This window comes from Aquarana catesbeiana, linkage group LG11 (genome assembly GCF_042186555.1).
Source record: "Aquarana catesbeiana isolate 2022-GZ linkage group LG11, ASM4218655v1, whole genome shotgun sequence".
Lineage (NCBI taxonomy): Eukaryota > Metazoa > Chordata > Amphibia > Anura > Ranidae > Aquarana > Aquarana catesbeiana.
The window spans coordinates 29,870,712-29,896,178 of NC_133334.1; the positions used below are offsets into that span (position 1 = coordinate 29,870,712).

The window sequence follows — 25,467 nt, forward strand, 5'->3', positions numbered from 1 at the left end:
GAGACCCACAAATTGACTGACCATTGCATTTGAGATGGCTGTTTCTCACTCCAGGTTGTTAATTTCTCTGGCAATCTAGGAGACCTCTGGGTTCACCTATACACAAAAAGACCTGAGCTAATATAAGTACACTACATATATAGGTTTATAGGGGTAACATACTTCTTGAGCTCCAAGGTTGTCCACTCGCTCCTGAGCTGGCTGGGCCATACCAGGTACAATGATGACAGCTCCCTGAGAGCCTTCAAAAGGTGGCCTCTGCAAAGAAAGGAATAGGGGTTAGGGCAAATAGTACAATTTTTTTTTAATTGCTGTTTGAATGTCACAGCATTCGACCGCTGTCACGAATAATCCCTGCAATATGTTTAATTCATTTAATTCCTATGATTGTCAGCTCCATCTAGTGGACATAATTCCCCATTTACCTGATTGAGGTAGTTCAGCAAAATACCGCACTGTGACCACTAGGTGGAGCTGACAATCACAAGAAATAAATATATCGGGCACATTGGCTGTGCAAATGCTGTGTCATTCACACAGAATTTTTCTTTTTATAAATAGACCTCTATTTTTTTGTTAACCCAAAAATTAGAACTGTCAGTGTGCATTCCTTTTTACATATCCATTGTAGCCTGGTCAGTTTGTGTCCTTGCTCCCTTAATTGGGATTTTCAGGACACCACGTCAAGGCAAGGGACACCTGTAGTCCTGACCTCAGCTGTGCTAACACAGGCGATCCTGCCAGTAACGCATCTCCTGTCCCAGGTGACAACATTCAATCACTGTACTATGTCTGTGGAGGAGCAGCATTGTCACCCTACGACAGTAAGTGTGTACGGACCACAGATCCCCTCCACTTCTCAATTCTATAACAATGGGGAGAGTGGTTCTGTAGTTCACAAAGGAAAATTAAGGGGTGGCTGACAACACTGTTTGGGATTTCAGTGCAGCAGAGGCAAGGTTGTCAGCTTACTACAAGTGCGTTTGAAGCTCTCAGAATTTTTGGCAGGATCAAAAGCTATTTTCCTGTACTTGCAAAGAGCAAAAACATTGTCATGCTTTGTTGAAATATATTTGATATATACAGTATATATATATATATATATATATATATATATATATATATATATATATATATATATATATATACAATATATATATACACACACACACACACACACCTTTATTATATACACTATCACTGTATATACAATAAATAAATATATATATATATATCTTTATTAAATACACTATCACTGTATATACATTTATATATATATATATATATATATATATATATATATATATATATATACACACACACACACACACACTCACTGGCCCCTTTATTAGGTACACCTGTTCAATTGTTTGGTAACACAAATTGCTAATCTGCCAATCACAAGGCAGCAACTGAATGCATTTAGGCATCTAGACGTGGTGAAGACGACTTGCTTAGGTTAAAATCGAGCATCAGAATGGGGAAGAAAGGAGATTTAGGTCACTTTGAACGTAGCATGGTTGTTGGTGCCAGACGGGCTGGTCTGAGTATTTCAAAAACTGCTGATCTACTGAGATTTTCACACACAGCCATCTCTCAGGTTTACAGAGAATGGTCTGAAACAGAGAAAATATCCAGCGAGTGGCAGTTGTGTGGCGGAAAATGCCTTGTTGATGTCAGAGGATAATGGGCAGACTGGTTCCAGATGATAGAAAGGCAACAGTAACCCAAATAACCACTCGTTACACCCAAGGTATGCAGAATACCATCTCTGAACGTACAACACATCGAGCCTTGAAGCAGATGGGCTACAGCAGCAGAAGACTGCAATGGGTGCCACTACTGTCAGCTAAGAACAGGAAACGGAGGCTACAATTGGCACAGGATCACCAAAATTGGACAATAGAAGATTGAAAAAACGTTGCCTGGTCTGATGAGTCTTGATTTCAGCTGTGACATTCAGATGGTGGGGTCAGAATTTGGTGTAAACAACATGAAAGCATGGATCCATCCTGCCTTGTATCACCGGTTCAGGCTGGTGGGGGGGGGATATTTTCTTGGCACATTTTGGGCCCCTTAGTACCAATTGATCATCATTTAAACACCACGGCCTACCTGAGTATTGTTGCTGACCATGTCCATCCCTTTATGACTACAGTGTACTCATCTTCTGATGGCTCCTTCCAGCAGGATAATGCACCATGTCACAAAGCTCCAATCATCTCACCACTTGACAATGAGGTCCCTGTACTCCAATGGTCTCCACACTGACCAGTAAGGATGAGCTCCGGCGTGTTCGCACACTCCATGTATAGAGCCCGCCAGGAAGTCGGCACGGAGCTGCGCCAATCACAGGCAGTGAGACGTTTCCTGATCTCTGCAGCTGCACATCGGGAAAATGTCTCACTGCCTGTGATTAGCGCAGCGCCGTGCCGACTTCCTTGCGAGCTTGGCACGTGGGCTGTGCGAACATGGTGGAGCTCATCCTTACTCACCAGATCTCAATCCAATAGAACACCTTTGGGTGAAACGGGAGATTCCCATCATAGATGTGCAACTGACAAATCTGCAGCAACTGTGTGATGTTATCATGTCACTATGGAGCAAAATCTCTGAGGAATGTTTCCAACACCTTATTGCATCTATGCCATGAAGAATGAAGGCAAAAGGGGGTCCAACCCGGTACTATATATATATATATAGGGTTACATCAATAAGTCCTGAAAGTTACATTTTTGAAAAAAATGTCCCAGGCATACACTTCAAAACTCTCACCTGATAGAGTTCATTGATAGGTTCTGCTAGTTTCATTCTTTCTGCAAAAAAATGACAATCAACAATCAGAGGATTACGCATTTAAAAATTGTATTATGTAGTTCTTTGTGATGCTGACTAATTCGAAATAACAATCTGTCCTATAAAAGAATAAAGGGGCGCTGGGATATACAAAAGCTCTTGCAATAGAAAAAATAACTACTTCCAGTACGTCTGTTGGTGACCAGTATACACAAAATCTCCTTGTGTGGTAAAGCAGGCAGACTGGAACGAAACGCGTAGGCATGTGTTTCTAACAACAGAACCATTCGCCCTGTAAAACTGCATGTACATTTGTTCTGCGCAAATAGGAGCAAAATTGAATGTTAGCAAGCTGTTTTCTTTCCAGGTCGAATGTTACAGATTCATACAGTTATTAGCAGGGCATTGAAAACATTATACGCTGGAAGCTTCTTGGTTGCAGAAAATAACTGTATTTTCATGGAGGATATCTTTATCATGGAACAGGAACTGAATAACAAACAAGTGCACTGAACATAGATAGACGGTACATCCTGTCATGTCATAGAATACACATTATAACACTATAATACTACAGCGCCACCTGCTGCATAGATAAGTATAATGCATTCAGTATATTGTTCACAGTACTCTACAATACATGCTGTTGTCCTTCCAACAACAGTGAATCAGTAAAAGAACATATTATGGCCACTAGACGGAGTTAATGATTATAGGGGAAAAAAAATACTAATTTTGCCTTTAGTTCTACTTTAAAATATATGTAAACGATCACCTTGTAAAACATCTCATTCAGTTTAAAATAGAAATGAAAGGCAAAACATTTGTGTATAGATATATTTTTTTTCTTTTTTTTTTTGAGCCCATTCCCTCTGTTATCGGCTGCATAAGGAACTCAGAGAGCTGGGGGAGGAGAAACAGGAGTACACTGGTCTTCCCAGTTAATGGCTGTGCGGTGGGGGGGGGGGTGTCAGGACAAGTCTGATAATTGGAGGAAAGGAGGCTGAGTTCCCAGCACAGCTAGAGAACTGACCAGGCTGTGCTCTCATGCCTAGTGTGGTCAATTTTTATTAGGAAAGCAGAGGGACTGTCAGGAACACCCGGGATCTCACACAAAATTTGGCAATACAAAGAGAACAGGAGACTTTCTCATACAAGTACATGGTACAGTAGGCACTTATCAAGAATATGAAGTGTTGGGTTTACATATTCTTTATGTTTCCTTTAGCAAAATCACCAATGAGCACAATAAGCATAAGGCTGCACTCACACCTCAGCATTGAGTTTTGGAGAGTTTTTTCAGGCGTTCATCTGGGCGTTTTAAAAGCGTTTTTGACATTTTGCATTTTTTATTAGCCAATAGAGGAAAAAAAAATCATCTGTTTCATCATTTGTTGTTATGCTTTTCAGCTTTTTTATCCACTTTTATTTATTCATTATTATTATTTATTTATTTTTTAACTTTTTGTTGTTGTTAGGGGTTAAAGGTTATGATTAGGGGTTAATTTATTTTATTTATTTACTTATTATTATTTATTTCTTTTGTTAAGTTAGGAGTTAATATTAGGGTTAGGGGTTAGGTAATTGTATGCATTTATTTTATTATTTATTTATTATTTTTTATTATTATTATTATTTATTTATTTATGTTTTTTATTTATTATTTATTTATTAATTATTTATATTTATTTTTATTTTATTATTGCATTTGAGCAGAAAAATGCTCAGAAAAGCACGTCAAAATGTACTAAAACACGCAAATCAAGCGTTTCCATGCACTTCTATAGAACAAAAAACGCTTTAAAAACACACCAATCCGATTGGAGCTACAAAAAAAAAAACAAAAAAACTCCAAAACTTTTTTGAGCGTCAGGCGACTTGTAGACGTGAACCGTCACTATAGAGAATAATTGATTTTTTTTTTTCTCCTCCAACGTTTTGGAGCTTCAAGCTACAAGACGCTGAGGTGTGAATGGGGCATAAAGAAATACGCAGAATCTTTGAAAGCTTCTCCTTGCAGGTCACATGACAACATGCCACACCACAGGGTTGGATGGAAGAGATCATATGATTCAGCATTTGGCCAAGTAACCGACACCAAGGGGAAGAACAACTCAAGGATTTCAGGAACTGGATATTATTCAATTGAGTAACATCTATACACCTTACATATGAGGGTAATTATTCTAGGTGGAAGTTTAGCCCAGGGGTCTCCAAACTTCTTAACAAAACAGCCAGTTTCCTGCCTTTCAGACTTGAGGAGGGCCAGACTGTGGCCAATCGGAGGAGAAAATGCCCCATCATCGATGGGATTCCACAATGTGTCAGGCTTTGTGGTCAGCGAGGTTTAAAAAAAACGTGGGCAGTAGGAGGAGTAAAAATGTCCCATCATTGGTATTAGTGGCAGGAACAGTGCACCATTGTTGGTATTAGTGGGCAAAATTTACTTATGTGGAAGGATGTGGAATTCCCTTCCACAGGCGGTGGTCTCAGCGGGGGGCATCGGTAGTTTCAAGAAACTATTAGATAAGCACCTGATTGACCACAACATACAGGGATATACAATGTAATGCTGACATATAATCACACACATAGGTTGGACTTGATGGACTTGTGTCTTTTTTCGACCTCACCTACTATGTAACTATGTAAAAATTAGCGCCCCATCGTTGATGTCAGTGGGAGGAATAGTGCCCCACTGTTGGTGTCAGTGAAAGCATTGATGCCTCATTGTTGGTGTCAGTGAAAGCAATGGTGCCTCATTGTTGGTGTCAGTGAAAGCAATGGTGCCTCATTGTTGGTGTCAGTGAAAGCAATGGTGCCTCATTATTGGTGTCAGTGAAATAAATGGTGCCTCATTGTTGAAGTCAGTGAAAGCATTGATGCCTCATTGTTGGTGTCAGTGAATGCAACAGTGTCTCATTGTTGGTGTCAGTGAAAGCAACAGTGTCTCATTGTTGGTGTCAGTGAAAGCATTGATGCCTCATTGTTGGTGTCAGTGAAAGCAATGGTGCCTCATTGTTGGTGTCAGTGAAAGCAATGGTGCCTCATTGTTGGTGTCAGTGAAAGCAATGGTGCCTCATTGTTGGTGTCAGTGAAAGCAATGGTGCCTCATTGTTGGTGTCAATAGGAGAAATAGTGCCTCAAGGGCTGGACAAGAGCAAGCAGAGGGCCACATCCGGCCTTTGGGCCGCAGTTTGGAGACCACTAGTGTAGAGTATAAATCAACGTTTTCTGTAATCTGTTCAGAAAGATAATAAGAAAATAGTTTGACAGATCATTTTACCTTTCTTTTTTTTTCTTTGATGTAGTAAGAAAATGACAACACAAGTAATGATGATTGCAGTAAGGCCGATGGAAACAGGTAATGCAACAGAGAGAGCTGCAAACAAAAAAATAAATAAATACAGATCCTTGTGTAAAAACATGAATTGTATATTTAGGGTTACAGAGGAAAATGTACAAAAAAAGTACAAAAACGGTATTTGGCCACTGAGGTCATCCATAGCAGCATTCAAATGTGTACACAATAAACGTGATAATAGATTTATATAAACACATGCACACATACATACTGTATACAGGATATGTGTGTGTGTGTGTGTGTGCGCATGTATGTGTGTGTGCGTGTGCATATGTACATTTATATATGTGTGTTCTTATACATATATATATATATATATATACAGTATATATGTGTGTGTGTGTGTGTGTGCATGTAAGCACACACATATATAAATGCACACATGCACACACATATAAACACATACATGCACACACACATACATGCACACACACACACACATACATACATGCACACACACACACATACATGCATACACACATACATGCACACACACCAATAGCTCACGGTTAGCTTCTAACTTTCCAGAACTGGTAAGATGGGGTTCTGATGACATCAGCACTGTGTAGGCAAACAGTTCCACATGATCAGGAGCTCAACCTACCGGGCATCAGGCATCAATGCCCATCCAAAGCACCAGCTCCTGCTGGCGTAAATGAGTTGAACATGACCTTCTCCTAAACAAAACCCTCAAACACTCAACTCAACCAAACCAAGCAAAATCCCTCTAATGGAGGATGTCTACTCCAGGATACAGGGAAAGTAAGACCGCTGTCATCACAATAAGGACTCATTCACGTGGGCATACCAATCTGTACACCGTGTGAAGGTGCGTCACCAGCTGCCCAGGATACATCGGTGTCCCTTGTAGAGGTGTGCTGGTATGCCCTTTGAATCAATGACAGGTGAATGGCTGCACGGACCTGCACAGACCATCACATGCATCTCGGCATGTACATCCATGTGGGTCCGATACACAGATCAGAACACAATGCATCCTGATCCATGCATCGGACCCTCATGGATGTGCACCCAACAATGCACATGGAAGTCCATGCAGGTCCGTGCCAGCCAGTCACCCTTCATTAATTCAACAGGCTGCCTGAACGCCTCTGCAAGGGGCACCTAGGGGCATCTGAGGTGATGAAGACGGCCCTTCACACGAGTGTACAGATAAGTACAACCAGTATAAATGAAGCCTAAAAAGGAAAACAGATATATATTAAAAAACTAAAAAGGACCCAAAACAATTATAGTTTTTCTTTAAGATAATGAAATGAATTGAGTAAAACTTCTATGGTACCTTTGCTGTTTCCATCTAATATCTGGGCTGAGGCTGAAGAAATAGAACAATCGTTAGTGAACAGTCAAGTAATAATGATTGAGACGATATGAAAAGCACAGAGTACGTACAATCATCGGGATCCCCCTTGGCCTTAGGGTGAGGGGAGCCAATATCTTCACACACGGTGTCGGAGGTCGGTGTACACTCGTGCTTCTTGTATTGACCTTCAGGACATCTGGAACCAGACGAGGACAGACTGGTCATGTAATGCATAGTCCTCTAAATACAAATAACTCAGATACTAAGAGTACATACTATACTCACAAACCTACGATATATTGCCAAAAGTATTGGGACACCTGCCTTTACACACACATGAACTTTAATGGCATCCCAGTCTTAGTCCGTAGGGCTCAATATTGAGTTGGCCCACCTTTTGCAGCTATAACAGCTTCAACTCTTCTGGGAAGGCTGTCCACAAGGATTAGGAGTGTGTCTATGGGAATGTTTGACCATTCTTCCAGAAGCCAGAGAAAATACATGTTTTAAAAAGTAAAAAGCACAATATGATTTGCGATTTAAAGTGGAGCTTCACTCTCCCAATCAATATTGACTATTTTTAACCCTTATGCTGCTAGCATTAGTAAATAGATAGGAAAGTATATGATATTTACTTGTTTTAAACTTTTTTTTATGCTTCTTCAATTGCTTCCTAGTTTCTTGCCTAGGCAAATGATGTCATACATTCCAGGAGTCTTCAGGAGGGGAGGCGGAGTTTTCTCAGCTAAGAACACCCTCCTGCCTGTGTTCTATCAGATTACAACTACCCGTCAGATTGTGTAACGGAAGTGACGTTCCCACCACAAAATATTTACTGCACATGTGCTATGTATTCCAACATGCATTCCACAGCGCTATGCCACCAATACCCGTCAGATCATGAAGTGTTTGGAACGCATAGCACCACAGAACACATGTTGGAATGCATAGCATGATCTGGCGGGTAGCGGTAATCTGATAGAACACCCATGTGGACATCTTACTACACCCAGCTACGTCTTGAATTTCACAGTAATTTTAACAATAAAGTGAGCGTATATAGATAAATATAGTATGTTGATATCTGTGATGTTGTTTGGATGTTTAATTTTTAAAGCCTAAAAGGTTTAGTGCTGTGCAGTGCAGGGTGTACCAACATGGCCTCCGCCACCTTCCTACTGCTGGCGTCCAGCTTCTTTCAAAATGTAACATCAAAACACAGCATCACAGATGTCAATATACTATATGTATTTATATCCGCACACTTTTTTGATGAAATGACTCTAAAATTAAAGACGTAGCTGGGTGTAGTAAGGTGTCCACATGGGTGTTCTATCAGATTACCGCTACCCATCAGATCATGAAGTGTTTGGAACGCATAGCGCTGTGGAATTTCGGTGACGTGTTCCTAATGTTTGCCGAGAGGAAGGGGAGGAGAGGTGATCTCTCTTCCGGTGCCGTGGAGCGCCGGGAGGAAGTGGGAGCTGGGACCCTCTAAAAAGAGGGTATCTGCTCCCCCCCAAAAAAAAATGACATGACAAATGTCAAAGCACCCCGCTAGCGGCCGAATAGCGCCGCAAAATTGACTGTGAAGCGCCGCTAAAAATAGCAGCGCTTTACCGCCGACGCACCCCCCCCAGTGTGAAATGGGCCTTAAAGCGGAAGTTCAATTTTTTGGGTGGAAGTCCGCTTGAAGAATAAAAAGCTGTAAGCCATTGAGGCTGTGTAGAAAAGTAATATTAGAAGTAGATCTCAAACACTGAAGGGTGGGACCTGTGTCCCTTAAGAGCCCTTTCACACTGGGGCAGTTTGCAGGCGCTATTGCGCTAATAATAGCGCCTGCAAACCGACCCGAAAGTGCCGCTGCTGTGTATCCAGTGTGAAAGCCCTGAGGGCTTTCACACTGGAGCGGTGCGCTGGCAGGACGGTAAAAAAAGTCCTGCCAGCAACATCTTCGGAGCGGTGAAGGAGCGATGTGTATACCGCTCCTTTACCGCTCCTGCCCATTGAAATCAATGGGACGGCGCGGCTATACCGCTGGCAAAGCGCCTCTGCAGAGGCGCTTTGCGGTGGTATTTAACCCCTTCTCGGCCGCTAGTGGGGGGTAAAACCGCCCCTCTATCGGCCGCATACCGACGGTAAAACGCCGCTAATAATAGCGGCGTTTTACCGCCAACGCCGCCCCAGTGTGAAAGGGCTCTAAGAAACTTGAAAAAATTGATTTTACGGTAAAAGCACAAGAATTCTGCTTTCTTTATCAATCACTGAGCGACATGGGATCGAAAGGAATTCATAGACAACTGGGACATCAACAAGCAATCCAACTAGACATGTGCACTGCCGAAAAAATTTGTTCGTTTTTGTTTCATTCGTTTTAGTTTTTTTTTTTTTTTTCGGGTCATTCGTTATCATCGCAATTCCTAAATTTGTAAAATTCGTAAATTCGAAAATTCAAAAATTTTAAAAATCCAAAAATAAGAAAGAAAATACGAAAAGTATAACTAACTAATAATAACTAACTATTAAATTATAGGTATTGGAATTTCCTTTCAAATTTGGCTGTAAGTGAACGCAACAAATACGAATTTATCCGAAGTTCCGAATTATTCGAAATAACAAATGCCGCATCTAAACAAATTAATAATAAATAATAGAAATAATAATAATAATTAATAATATAATGTAATAATAATAATATATATAATAATATTAAAATTAATTTTTATTATTATTATTGTTATTTATTATTATTAATTCATTACATTCCATTTGTTTAGATACGGCATCCGTTATTTCGGATAATTCGTATTCGTTACGTTCACTAACAGCCAAATTTGAAAGGAATACCTATAATTTAATAGTTAGTAATGGTTAAGTTATTATTAGTTAGTTATTATTTCAGATTTTTGAATTTTCGGGTTTTTGGATTCTTGAATTTCAGGAAAAATTTGTTAAACGGGTTTTTGTTAATTTGGATATTTCCGAATTAATGAATTTGTCTAAATTAGTTAAAAACGAATTTGAGTGAAACGAATTGCAGATGTCTAAATCCAACAAAGGAATGGGTAACAGCAATGTAGCCTCCTACATGCTGCAGTAGAAAGGGATGATAGTACACTATCAGTACAGGGCTGTCAACAGCCAGATTAGGCTCCGCCCACCACCCAGGATCACAGAGAGAGGGAGGCTATGGACTCAGTTCTCTTTCTCCTCCTCCTTGCTCTGTCCACTCTCTCTAGGCACCTTGGAAAAAGGAAAAAGTTCCTGCTGCTTCTTCCATAGGACTGGGTCTTAGTATGGAGAATACATCTTCTACCAGCCCCATTCCCTGGGGGCACGGTAGTCCATATCCTCTCTCTGTGTTCCCCCGTGGTGGGCAGGGCTTAATCGGGTTGCTCACGGCCTTATAGTGACAGTATTATCCCTCCTAATGCAGTCAGTCCTGTCAGCTGCAGCAAAAAGGGGGGGCGGGGGATTTAACAGAGATAATGTAAGCTGGGCTACTTTATCAGGCCTAGGACACTTTTGAGTGCCCCAAAGAGAGTAGTAATGCAGTGCGCATAGCATACTGCAGCAAAATGTGGGTGTGGCCAAATTGCTCTTGCTGACATCATCACCCTGCCCCCCTAGTGATGCAGAACCTGCCCCAGACAGCCACCCACAGCTTCCAGACGCAGTGGCGTAGCGTGGGGGGTGCAGGGGGTGCCATGGCCCCGGGCGCGACATTTAGGGGGGCGCCAGTATGTGTCACTGGCTACCTCCTCCTAATTTCTAATTCCTGTGTCCCTGGGCGCCGGCCGCCATGTTAAGTGTCCGGCGCCCTGGGATTGGGCGTATGGGGGTCATGTGAGGCGTAGGGCTGGCCTGTCCTCGATCGCTCCTGAAGTCCCGCCTCCGCACATGACCCCCCACATGCCCAATCACAGGGCGCTGGATACTGAACATGGCAGCAGGCAGAGCGCAGGGGAGAGAAGAATGTGAGCCGCCGCTGTGTTCTCCTCCCCCTCCGGATCGATGCAGACCAGGATAAGAAGGTGAGTGAGACTCCCTCGTAAGAGTCATGTTATTGGGAGCGGGAGGAGGGGCGAGAGAGAGACTGTAGGCAGGACAGTGTAGTGTAGTATAGTATGGAGGTCAGTGTAGTGTAGTGGTCAGTAGGGGGGACAGTGTAGTGTAGTATAGTGGACAGTGTAGTATAGTGGACAGTATAGTGGTTAGTATAGTATAGTATAGTGGTTAGCATAGTGGTCAGTATAGTGTAGTTTAGTATGGAGGTCAGAGTAGTGTAGTATAGTGGTTAGTATGGTGGTTAGTGTAGTGGACAGTATAGTGGTCAGTATAGTGTAGTGGACAGTGTAGTATAGTGTGGTGGTCAGTGTAGTGTAGTATGGTGGTCAGTGTAGTGTAGTGTAGTGGTCAGTGTAGTGTAGTATGGTGGTCAGTTTAGTGGACAGTGTAGTGTAGTATAGTGGAAAGTGTAGTATAGTAGTCAGTATAGTGGTTAGTGTAGTATAGTATACTGGTTAGTATAGTGGTCAGTATAGTATAGTTTGGTATGGAGGTCAATGTAGTGTTGTGGACAGTGTAGTATGGTAGTCAGTGTAATGTAGTATAGTGGACAGTGTAGTATAGTGGTCAGTGTAGTATGGTGGTCAGTATAGTGTAGTATAGTGGACAGTGTAGTATGGTGGTCAGTATAGTGGTCAGTGTAGTGTAGTATAGTGGTCAGTGTAGTGTAGTATAGTGGACAGTGTACTATGGTGGTCAGTATAGTGTAGTATAGTGGTCAGTGTAGTGTAGTATAGTGGACAGTGTAGTATGGTGGTCAGTATAGTGTAGTATAGTGGACAGTGTAGTATAGTGGTCAGTGTAGTATGGTCGTCAGTATAGTGTAGTATAGTGGACAGTGTAGTATGGTGGTCAGTATAGTGGTCAGTGTAGTGTAGTATAGTGGTCAGTGTAGTGTAGTATAGTGGTCAGTGTAATGTAGTATAGTGGTCAGTGTAGTGTAGTATAGTGGTCAGTGTAATGTAGTATAGTGGACAGTGTAGTATAGTGGTCAGTGTAGTGCAGTATGGTGGTCAGTATAGTGTAGTATAGTGGACAGTGTAGTATGGTGGTCAGTATAGTGGACAGTGTAGTGGTCAGTGTAGTATAGTGGACAGTGTAGTATGGTGGTCAGTATAGTGGACAGTGTAGTGGTCAGTGTAGTATAGTGGACAGTATAGTATAGTGGTCAGTGTAGTGGACAATGTAGTGTAGTGGTCAGTATAGGAATCAGGTAGGTAAGTACTATTGTATTTGAAGGGACTCAGGGATAGCTAAAAGTCCGCAGGTTAGGGGGGGCGCAAATTACTTGCCTTGCCCCACGCTATGCCACTGTCCAGACGGCAATAGATTTGTGTGTGACTATCTTGGTTACTTGGTGAGCCAAAGCCCCGTCTGAATAATGTGTCCGGGTTTCAGTCCGCCTGAAACCTGGACACATGATTCAAAAAGCAAGGTCCATAAAGTCATGGATGAGCGAGTTTGGGGTGGAGGAACTTGACTGGCATGCACAGAGTCCTGACCTCAACCAGATTGAACACATTTGGGATGAATTCGAGCGGAGACTGCGAGCCAGGCCTTCTCGTCCAACATCAGTGCCTGACCTCAAAAATGGGCTTCTGGAAGAATGGTCAAACATTCCCATAGACACACTCCTAAACCTTGTGGACGGCCTTCCCAGAAGAGTTGAAGCTGTTATAGCTGCAAAGGGAGGGCCAACTGAATATTGAACCCTACAGACTAAAGCCTCGTACACGCGATCAGATTTTCGGCAGGGAATTGTGTGATGACAGACTGTTTGCCTAAAATCCGACCGTTAGTATGCTCCATCAGACAATTGTTGTCCAACTTTCAGCCAACAAATGTTGGATGACAGGCTAGTAAATTTTCGGCGGACAACGGTCTGTTGTCAGATTTTCGTATCGTCTGTACACAAGTCCGTCACACAAAAGTCCAAAGTACAAACACGCATTCTCGAAATCAATGCTCACCAAACACGACATTAGCAGAAGGTGCCCAAAGGGTGGCGCTCAAGAGCTGAAATTCCACGTAGTACGTCACTACGGTCGTGTTTGTTGGCCGACAATCGTGTACCGTTTGTATGCAAGACAAAGTTCCTGGCACACGCCCTTCGGACCAAAGTCTGACGCTCTGTTGGCCAACAATCCGATCGTGTGTACGAGGCTAAAGACTGGCATGCCATTAAAGTTCATGTGCGTGCATAGGTGTGTGCACAGGGTGTGCTGGGTGTGCCTGGGCACACCCTAGTCACCCCATGTGCATTAGCTTTATCCAGGAGTGGCACCAGGTGGGTGGTTTGGGGTGCCAGTAGCCAGTGTAAATGCCCCCCATTATATTAAAGGCTAGGTTCAACCATAGGAACACACTACACTCGTATTTAGAGTGTAGCATAATATGCTCCCAATCAACTGTCTCCCACCATCAGAGCCTCCTCCACGTGACAGCAGGTGGCGTTCATGTGTGTTTAAGCTTTGGGGTGCACACCCTAATGCAATAGGCTGCGCACACCTACGAGTGCGGGTAAAGGCAGGCACCCCAATACTTTCGATGATATAGTGTATGTCAGTGAACCTTTTGGCCATCTATGACCACCCCTTGTATATGGTCAGGGTTACCTGGTACAGTCCTTGCAGTAGAGGTGGCAGGTACTGGTGCAGAAGGTGTTCGCTTTGCACTGACACCGATAATCTTCAGTGGCTGTACAATCTGCGACTTGGTCCTGATCTTTGGGGGAAAAAAATCACATATTCAGTAAGCACACACAGACTCATTGATACATTTTTCTTAAAGTGCACCTGTCATCAGCAAACATTCTACAATGAAAGGACGGTAAGAAAGCATTGCTTTTTTATCAGTGTTTCTTTTGAACCCGACTTCAGGCAAAAAACGTTCCCATGCAATGTGCCCTTACTGCATGGGTTAGCTGCTAGTTTTTGTCTAGGGGATGGAAGAATAGAGATATACTCACCCGATCCTCCAATCCTCCCCACACAAGACCGGTCCCTGCAGCACCTGCCGCCCCCCCCCCCCCCCCCCCCCGTGGTCTAGCGGTCTTGTGCGGTGGACTGTTCCTAATGTCATCAAGCCCATAGACCTGCTCTGGACATGAGGACGTCAGGAAGAGTCCACCATTGGATCACAGGGGGCGCTGTTTGCTGGTGGAGTGGAGGAATCGGGTGAGTGTGGACACAGCTCATCTGCATGGGGAAACTTTTCTTTGCAGGCGCTGGGCTTTAAAGTGACACTAAATGAAATTCTTATTCTCCAAAAATAATCCATACACACCAACCACTTAATGGGTCTGTAATCTATTTTTCATGAAATGGTTTTTTTGAGGTTGTGGGTTCACACTGATGCGAGAATTACTCCGACTTTGGAGCACATGTGGCATCAGAAGTCGGACCCCATTCAGTGCATTGGAACCGTTCTAATCGGTGCGACTTGAGGCGCTCCGACTTAGAAAAAGGATCCTGCACTACTATTGATATGACTTTCATTGGTTTCTGTTAAAGAAGTCTGCATACAAGTTAAGGTGAATTTGCGCTGGGGTCCGACTTCGAATTCACGCGGAAGTCACTGGCAGTGTGAACTCGGGCTTACTGGGTTTTTCTGCCTCCTTGTAACGTATTCTGGGAGTTCCATACCCTCTCCTTCTTCCCCCCTCGCAACACCAGTGATCTCCACTTGTTTTCAGGTCTCGTGCTGAGCAGCTGTCTTGCTGCATTGTGACCACAGGAGGATGCCCACTTGGCACGATCACCATTCAGAGAACGTTTCACATTTTTTTCGTTGACAAAGAAGTGATCTTGACATGGAGTAGCCTCTCCACCACCCACCCCCCCCCACCCCAATCCAATCAGAGAACATACGTAGCTTTATATTAGTGTGATAGGGACTCTGATTTAAGGAGGACTCTGATGTAAGAGGGACTCTGATGTAAGGAGAAAGTTTATGGGGACTCTGATGTAAGGGGGGGGCACTGGCATGTGGAGTGGGTGAAAGAGGAGCTCTAATGGGAACCATATTTCAAGAGGGGCTCTGATATGGACCCTGATGTAACAAGGGACTCTGATAGGGATCCTCTGATAGGGACCCTGATGTAAGGAGGGACTCTGATGGGGACCCTGATGTAACAAGGGTCTCTGATATGGACCCTGATGTAAGGAGGTGCTCTGATATGGACCCTGATGTAACAAGGGACTCTCTCATATATACCCTGATGTAACAAGGGACTCTGATATGGACCCTGATGTAACAAGGGACTCTGATATGGACTCTGATATGGACCTTGATGTAACAAGGGACTCTGATATGGACTTTGATATGGACCCTGATGTAACAAGGGACTCTGAAATGGACCCTGATGTAAGGAAGGACTCTGATAGGGACCCTGATCTAAGGAGGGACTCTAATATGGACCTTGATGTAATAAGGGACTCTGATATTGACCCTGATGTAACAAGGGACTCTGATAGGGACCCTGATGTAACAAGGGACTCTGATAGGGACCCTGATGTAACAAGGGACTCTGATAGGGACCCTGATGTAACAAGGGACTCTGATAGGGACCCTGATGTAAGGAGGGACTCTGATATGGCCCCTGATGTAACAAGGGACTTTGATATGGACTTTGATATGGACCCTGATGTAACAAGGGACTCTGATATGGACCCTGATGTAAGGAGGGGCTCTGATATGGACCTTGATGTAATAAGGGACTCTGATATGGACCCTGATGTAAGGAAGGACTCTGATAGGGACCCTGATGTAAGGAAGGACTCTGATAGGGACCCTGATGTAAGGAAGGACTCTGATAGGGACCCTGATGTAAGGAGGGACTCTGATATGGACCCTGATGTAAGGAGGGACTCTGATATGGACCCTGATGTAACAAGGGACTCTGATAGGGACCCTGATGTAAGGAGGGACTCTGATATGGACCCTGATGTAACAAGGGACTCTGATAGGGACCCTGATGTAAGGAGAGACTCTGATAGGGACCCTGATGTAACAAGGGACTCTGATGTGGACTCTGCTGTAACAAGTGTCTCTGAAATGGACCCTGATGTAAGGAGGGACTCTGATGTAAGGAGGGACTCTGATGTAAGGAGGGACTCTGATGGGGACTCTAATACTGTACAGAAATGCCACCCCCAGCTGGCAGGGTTTTTTAGACACCCATGCACTAGATGTCCTGTCAATAATACTGAAATCCCATATCTAAGATGTACCTGGACCGACAGCAAGACAAAAAGTCTGAAAATGTTTCTGATACCTTGTACTAAAGACAGAGCTTTATAGTAAAACCGTGTGATCTAAATAGCCATAAATAAGAAGTGACAGGTCCTCTGGCAGTGTTATAAAAGAAGAAAAAGTAAATAGTCATAATAATAAAATATGGAGAATTTATCAAGAAGAGAAGACAATGAAAATCTACCATCAAATCTACAGGGGTGACATGCCAAGCACCGCTCCAGTCCATGGGGTCCGGCAGCGAAATCCTTCCCTGGGGTACATGGTGAACATGACCCCGGACCATGGTTCACAGTGCAATGAGAGGAGACATACGTTCCTAGGAGAGATCACAGACACATCATAGGGATAAAGAATTAAAGGACTAATTTTATATAGGAGAACTATAATAGAATAGGATAGATAGATAGATAGATAGATAGATAGATAGATAGATAGATAGATAGATAGATAGATAGATAGATAGATAGATAGACAGAATCTTTAGAATTTTATTGAGTGATAATTATGGAGAGTCTCACCGGCGGGGCAGTGCATGCAGCATCGTCCATTGTGGAAATATTCATTTGGTGTACAGGGAAGGCTCGGCGCCGTCCTGTTATTGGCTGGATGTTCTGTGGATAGTTTGTTCTGGTCCATTCCTGCAGTCATCTGTAGGACGGGATAGAAGAATGGAGATCAGGTGGCAGGAGGCACAGAACACCCTCTACACAGAAGTGTGGACAGCTCCATTCACACTAGCGCGTTTTTTGAGGCATTTTGCATTGTGTAGAAATGCCTGGGAATTTTTTAACATGGGTTCCTATGGAACATGTTCACATCAATGCATTTTTGTGCATCTGCATTTTTGGAAAGGGTCGGGGACTTTTTTTCATGGACCAGCATCAAAAACGCAAGTACGGCGTTTTTGCAGCGTTTTTACAGCGCTTTTGCAGCGTTTTTGCCACGTTTTGCTTTTTTTTGCTTTCTTTTTTTTTTACACTGTATACAGTATAAAAAAAAAAAACACTGTAAAAAACAAAAAAAAAAAAGCAAAACGTAAAACGCGGCAAAAACGCAGCAAAAACGCTGTAAAAACGCATGTTCAAAAACGCGGCAAGCACCGCAAAAAACACTGCAGAAACGCTCAAAAGCAACATGCATAGATGTGAACATGTTCCATAGGAACCCATGTTAAAAAATTCCCATGCATTTTTGCAAAATGCAAAATGCATCAAAAAACGCATAAGTGTGAATGGAGCCTAAAAAGATGTTTTTACAGATGAATTCCTATTTGTTTTTGCCATTGGGTCAGAGATAAATCCTACCTTTACTTCTCCAGCATTACCCCCTTCCCCACCCCAATTGTGACCCAGTGATTGATCGTTTGGGCACCTAGAACACATATTTGTTACTTTTTTGATTCTCCCTTAGGCTCGATTTACATCTATGCATGTTGCTTTTGAGCTTTTTTGGAGTTTTTTTTGTGATGCTTGCCACGTTTTTGAGCAGCGTTTTTGTAGCGTTTTTGTAGCTTTTTTGTGGCGTTTTGCGTTTTTTTTTTACAGTTTTTTTTAGACTGTATACAGTCTAAAAAAAAAAATAGAATAAAAAAACACCAAAAAAGCATCAAAAACGCATCATGCTGTAAAAATGCTGCAAAAACGCTGCACTTGCATTTTTGATGCTGGTCCATTAAATTCTATTACATGCAAAACGCTGCATTTTGCATGAAAAAAAGTCCCTGACCCTTTCCAAAAATGCAGAGGTACAAAAAGGCATTTATGTGAACATGTTCCATAGGAACCCATGTTAAAAAATTCCCATGCATTTCTGCAAAATGCAAAATGCATCAGAAAACGCGCTAGTGTGAATGGAGCCTTATAGAGTCAGTGTGTAGGTCAGACAATTCAATAGACAACCTGTTGAGCTGCTGAAATCTATACCAGGACAGAAAGTGAGGGGAAACCGGAGCTGCATGGAAGCACGTTGGATTTATGGACGGCTGGATGTAAGTGGACTTGTGTCCATTTATATCAGACCACAGAGAGGGCGACCAACTCGCCTAGGAAGGAAAAAGAAGCCGTGCCACATCCAATAAATCATAAACATAAGACAACGGGTTCCCCTAAGTGGACTTTCCCGGCACTTGCACAAAGTTAGAAAAATTGTAGAAATATAAACTAATGTACAATATAAAAGAATATATATTTATTTGGTAAAGAAATACATTTGTTAAAAACAAAGTGGTTATCCTAGGTAGTATAATAATAATAATACATAGAAAACATAGTAAACATCAAACAGTAAACAATGATGAAGTAAACAGAGAGACTCTTTTCAAGCCCGACGCGTTTCGGGGTATTTAATATTTTTTAGGTCCTTCTTCAGGGGCATAGTTGAAAAGAGGGGTTCATCTGAAAAAGTTTAATTGATTACTTCTGAAAAGGAGATTTTTGTTAAAAACGGGACCACGAGAAAAGGCAAGATGAAAAGGTGGGCAGTTGTGGCATAATAGGTGCGGGTGCTGTTCTTAGCATGTAAAGCGCTTTACATGCCGAATGCTGGGATGCGTGGTTAGCCGAATCTACAAACCATCTACTTAAGGGGTGCCTCTCTCGACCCCAGTATATCGCTTTGGCTTATGCGCGCCCGGGTGAGGCGGGATGGGTGAACTGGTACATCCCCTTGTGGAGATTGCTGCTTACTAACATCTAGCTCTCACCACCTAAGAACAGCATCCGCACCTATTATGCCACAACTGCCCACCTTTTCATCTTGCCTTTTCTCGTGGTCCCGTTTTTAACAAAAATCTCCTTTTCAGAAGTAATCAATTAAACTTTTTCAGATGAACCCCTCTTTTCAACTATTCCCCTGAAGAAGGACCTAAAAAATATTAAATACCCCGAAACGCGTCGGGCTTGAAAAGAGTCTCTCTGTTTACTTCATCATTGTTTACTGTTTGATGTTTACTATGTTTTCTATGTATTATTATTATACTACCTAGGATAACCACTTTGTTTTTAACAAATGTATTTCTTTACCAAATAAATATATATTCTTTTATATTGTACATTAGTTTATATTTCTACAATTTTTCTAACTTTGTGCAAGTGCCGGGAAAGTCCACTTAGGGGAACCCGTTGTCTTATATTTATATCAGACCACCTCTTTTTTGTCACAATTAGATTTGAAAAATGCATAAAAGGATTCAGACCCTTTCCTTTTGTTTTGTTTTTTTTGGATCTGGACAGACTTAGTGGTAATTGGATGTAAACAAATGCACATCCGTTTACATCCACCTGCCCATAGACTTACATGAAGTTTTTAAACAGGTCCACCTGAAAAAAAAATGAACCCACCCATGCGAAAGGTCACCATATACAATACAATCTCATCGTACAGTTTTCTTTATATCTATCATCAACTATATAGTGCAAGCAGGGGCGTAACTAGAAATCACAGGGCCCCATAGCAAAATGTTGTATGGGGCCCCCCTGCAAACAGCCGCCCCCCCCCCCCCCCCCCACAAAAAAAATGAACTTTACATATGGTATTATTATATTAACTGTTATACAGTGTTACATGTAACATACACCTAGTGGAATAATTGTAAATGTAGTGCAAGAAAAGGGCCAGCAGCAGGGACTCCACTGAGCTCAGCATGCATGTTCCTCTCATAGAATAGTGAGCACACGCCTACTAATACATTACAAAACTGGAAGTTGGCTCGGGTCGCGGTCCTCGTGGGCGGGAGGAGGAGAGAAGTCCGGCTGCGGGCAATGCACTGCAGGCAGCGGGAGTCGGCCCCGGGACTGGCTGGCACTGGGCACAGGCTGCCGTGGATCTGCACCGCAGAATGCCGCTGGAGGAGGAGATACGGACGCTCACTCTGGACTGGGCTCTGGCTGCTGCTCTCTCTTTGCTGCTGCGGCTGGAGAAGGAGAGGAGGTGGGCGGACTCAGAGCACTGCGCAGGGCAGCTCTGGGTAAGGTGGCCCTCGCGACGCTCAGCCTCTGACTGACTCTGCCAATGACATCACTGGTTGCTAGACGCGAGGTGGGGCAGCCCTAGCAACCAGTTTGGCAGTGTTTATCAGGGTGACTATGTGTCCTTATTTCATTCTGGGACACTGTATTGTCCCGGAAAGAAGGTCGCCGGGGACACAAATCTGAATTGAGGGACAATCGCGGGAAATCCAGGACACGTGGGCAGCCTACTGCGTGCCCCACTCAGCAGCGGGCCCCATAGCATCCGCGTGGGTCGCTATGGCGGTAGTTCCGCCACTGAGTGCAAGCGCCGACCTGATCTGATACAAATCGTTAAGGTTTGCCCTCATATTATATAGTTATGGCAAGTATAAATGAGACTGCCCAACTGGATTGCATGGCCGGCTTTAGGCATTCCCCATACAGTGCCTTGAACAAGTATTCATACCCCTTGAAATTTTCCACATTTTGTCATGTTACAACCAAAAACGTAAATGTATTTTATTGGGATTTTATGTGATAGACCAACACAAAGTGGCACATAATTGTGAAGTGAAAGGAAAATGATAAATGGTTTTCAAAATTGTTTTACAAATAAATATGTGAAAAGTGTGGGGTACATTTGTATGGCGCCCCCCGGAGTCAATACTTTGTAGAATCGCCTTTCACTGCAATTACAGCCGCAAGTCTTTTTGGGGATGTCTCTACCAGCTTTGCACATCTAGAGAGGGACAATTTTGCCCATTCTTCTTTGCAAAATATCTCAAGCTTTGTCAGATTGGATGGAGAGCGTCTGAACAGCAATTTTCAAGTCTTGCCACAGATTCTCAATTGGATTCATGAATATGCTTTGATCTAAACCATTCCATTGTAGATCTGGATGTATGTTTAGGGTCGTTGTCCTGTTGGAAGGTGAACCTCCACCTCAGTCTCAAGTCTTTTGCAGACTCTCACAGGTTTTCTTCTAAGATTGTCCTGTATTTGGCTCCATCCATCTTCCCATCAACTCTGACCAGCTTCCCTGTCCCTGCTGAAGAAAAGCATCCCCAAAACATGATGCTGCCACCACCATGTTTCACGGTGGAGATGGTGTGTTCAGGGTGATGTGCAGTGTTAGTTTTCTACCACACATATCATTTTGCTTTTAGGCCAAAAAGTTCAATTTTGGTCTCATCTGACACGAGAACCTTCTTCCACATGTTTGCTGTGTCCCCCACATGGCTTCTCACAAACTGCAAACAGGACTTCTTATGACTTTCTTTCAGCAATGGTTTTCTTCTTGCCACTCTTCCATAAAGGTCAGATTTGTGGAGTGCAGGACTAATAGTTGTCCTGTGGACAGATTCTCCCACCTGAGCTGTGGATCTCTGCAGCTCCTCCAGAGTTACCATGGACCTCTTGGCGGCTTCTCTGATGAATGCTCTCCTTGCCCGGCCGGTCAGTTTAGGTGGACGGCCATGTCTTGGTAGGTTTGCAGTTGTGCCATACTCTTTCCATTTCCCGATGATGGATTGAACAGAGCTCCGTGAGATGTTCAAAGCTTGGGATATTTTTTTTATAACCTAACCCTGCTTTATACTTCTCCACAACTTTATCCCTGACCTGTCTGGTGTGTTCTTTGGCTTTCATGAAGCTGTTTGCTCACTAAGGTTCTCTAACAAACCTCTGAGGGCTTCACAGAACAGCTGTATTTATACTGAGATTAAATTACACACAGGTGGACTCTATTTACTAATTAGGTGACTTCTGAAGGCAATTGGTTCCACTAGATTTTAGTTAGGGGTATCAGAGTAAAGGGGGCTGAATGCACGCCACACTTTTCAGATATTTAGTTGTAAAACATTTGTAACATTTTCCTTCCACTTCACACTTATGTGCCACTTTGTGTTGGTCTCTCACATAAAATCCCAATAAAATAAATTTAGGTTTTTGGTTGTAACATGACAAAATGTGGAAAATGTCAAGGGGTGTGAATACTTTTTCAAGGCATTGTATGTCATGCGCTGCAGTGTGCTGCATTTAACAACAAAACAAAGTACCTATAAGACATTTCTATGTGTTAAGGTGCACTACCAGTGCACTTAAAGTGAACTTCACCATTCCTTAGAATAATGCACCAATGTAAATAAGTAAGGGGCCGCAATGAGCCCATTGCAGTTCTGTGACTCACAAAATACATTTTGGTGGACTGCCTTCTGATCAGGTAATATCAGTTCTGAAAATGATTTTATTTATCTAGCACCGTCAATGTATACACTGTACAGCTTACACTCTAAAGTTCCTATCTCATATACACTATAAAAAAAAACTATTGTGATGCCTGCCTTTACACGCACACGAACCTTAATCCCATTATAACAGCTATAATAGCTTCAGCTCTTCTGGGAAGGCTGTCCACAAGGTTTAGGAGTGTGTCTATGGGAATGTTTGACCATTCTTCCAGAAGCGCATTTGTTAGGTCAGGCACTGATGTTGGACAAGAAGGCCTGGCTTGCAGTCTTCGCTCTAATTCATCCCAAAGGTGTTCTATCGGGTTGAGGTCAGGACTAGTCAAGTTCCTCCACCCCCAAACTCCCTCATCCATGTCTTTATGGACCTTGCTTTGTGCACTGGTCCAAATCATTTGGTGGAGGGGGGGTTATGGTGTGGGGGTTGTTTTTCAGGGGTTGGACTTGGCCCTTTAGTTCCAGTGAAAGGAACTCTTAAGGCATCAGCATACCAAGACATTTTGGAGAATTTCATGCTCCCAATGTTGTGGGAACAGTTTGGGGATGGCCCCTTCCTGTTCCAACATGACTGCCCACCAGTGCACAAAGCAACCCAATCTCCTTGTGGTGCCACCGCACCTCACATGAAACCACAGTGCCCGTGGCAGCCACCCCTCCTGTCCAAGTGTTATTCAGTAAGCCACCAAGTAAATCCAATGGTGATTTAATTTAAAAACAGAAAGTTTTAAGTGTTACAAAGCCTGGAACTTAGCACTTCCTGGTATGTTAGACTGAACACCGGTTCACCCAGATGCCAGAAATTCCTGTTCTCTGACTCACCTGTGGGAGGCCTGATCTGATCTTTCCTATCTAATACATCTGGCCCTGAGCGATCGCACTGCTCCACCTTTGTATACAATGTATTTATTTTTTATTGTACTTTGTTTCCCACATGTAACATTTATGAAAAGGAAAAAAGTTTATTTTTTAATATCCTGTGCTGCTTAACCACTTAAGGATCAGCCTCGTTTTGGAATTTAGGTGTTTACATGTTTAAAACAGGTTTTTTTTGCTAGAAAATTACTTAGAACCCCCAAACATTATATATGTTTTTTTTTTTCTAACACCCTAGAGAATAAAATGGCGGTCGTTGCAATACTTTTTTTTGCACGCGGTCTTATAAGCGCACTTTTTTGGGAAAAAATTCACTTTTTTTTTAATAAAAAAATGAGACAACAGTAAAGTTAGCCCAATTTTTTTTTTATATTGTTAAATATAAAGTTACGCCGAGTAAATTGATACCCAACATGTCACGCTTCAAAATTGCGCCCGCTCGTGGAATGGCGTCAAACTTTTACCCTCAAAAATCTCCATAGGCGACGTTTAAAAAATTCTACAGGTTGCATGTTTTGCATTACAGAGGAGGTCTAGGGCTAGAATTATCGCTCTCGCTCTACCGGTCGCTGCGATACCTCACATGTGTGGTTTGACCACCGTTTTCATATGAGGGCACTACTCGCGTATGCGTTCGCTTCTGCGCGCGAGCTCGTCGGGACAGGGGGGTTTTAAAATTTTTTTTTAATTTTTATGATTTATTTTACATTATTTTATTTATTTTTACACTGTTTAAAAAAAAAAAAATTGTGTCACTTTTATTCCTATTACAAGGAATGTAAACATCCCTTGTAATAGAAAAAAGCATGACAGGTCCTCTTAAATATGAGATCTGGGGTCAAAAAGACCTTAGATCTCATATTTACACTAAAATGCAATAATAAAAAAAAAAAGTCATTTAAAAAAAATATGCCTTTAAGAGGCGTTGACGGAAGTGACGTTTTGATGTCGCTTCCGCCCAGCAGTGTCATGGAGACGAGTGGGCGCCATCTTAGCCTCACTCGTCTCCAGGCACAGGAGGGAGACGAACGCCATCACCTCCACCGCTACCGACGGCTCCGGTAAGCAGCGGAGGGCACCGGTAAGCGGCGGGAGGGGGGGCCCTCTCCCACCACCGATAAAAGTGATCTCGCGGCGAATCCACCGCAGGGACCACTTTGATCAGAAAGCCGGCCGCCACACGAAAACAGGGATACCGGGGTTATGGCAGCTAGCTGCTGCCATAACAACGATATCCCCCTTCAAAGTTTGGACGTACAGCGGCGTGCGGCGGTCTGGAAGGGGTTAAGGTGGGATCATTATTGACCGTATACTTATCTCCTTATTGTAGTTTCATTAACTATTTAGGTCTCTGTTCACTATTCTATTAATCAACAAATGTTTCTGTTGGTTTTTAGTTCCTTATTAACCATAACACAGTGCTATTATATTAGGTTCCCTTATATCCTATATTTCATACCTGGTCTTACTCCCTGTCCCTGTCCATATAACCAACATTTAGTTCGTTCATATTAATGCTTATTTCATCTTATTAGTATTATTGAGACAATTGTCCGGTGCATTCCATACTTTGAATGCACTCCTAACTTCGTT

At 42.8% G+C, this 25,467-nt stretch overlaps 1 protein-coding gene across 2 annotated transcripts in view; it reads right to left on the reverse strand.

The window, feature by feature from the left end:
* Positions 1 to 25,467, reverse strand: part of LOC141111930 (tumor necrosis factor receptor superfamily member 1A-like) — a 54,623-nt gene that overhangs the window by 11,755 nt on the left and 17,401 nt on the right. For both annotated transcript variants that reach the window (XM_073604151.1, XM_073604150.1), the window contains exons 2-9: positions 17,327 to 17,456; positions 16,990 to 17,124; positions 14,168 to 14,276; positions 7,574 to 7,680; positions 7,464 to 7,496; positions 6,083 to 6,178; positions 2,776 to 2,816; positions 163 to 258 (exon numbers count right to left, since the gene is read on the reverse strand). In XM_073604151.1, the coding sequence (XP_073460252.1) occupies positions 163 to 258; positions 2,776 to 2,816; positions 6,083 to 6,178; positions 7,464 to 7,496; positions 7,574 to 7,680; positions 14,168 to 14,276; positions 16,990 to 17,124; positions 17,327 to 17,456 (747 nt within the window). The remainder of the gene's footprint in view (positions 1 to 162; positions 259 to 2,775; positions 2,817 to 6,082; positions 6,179 to 7,463; positions 7,497 to 7,573; positions 7,681 to 14,167; positions 14,277 to 16,989; positions 17,125 to 17,326; positions 17,457 to 25,467) is intronic.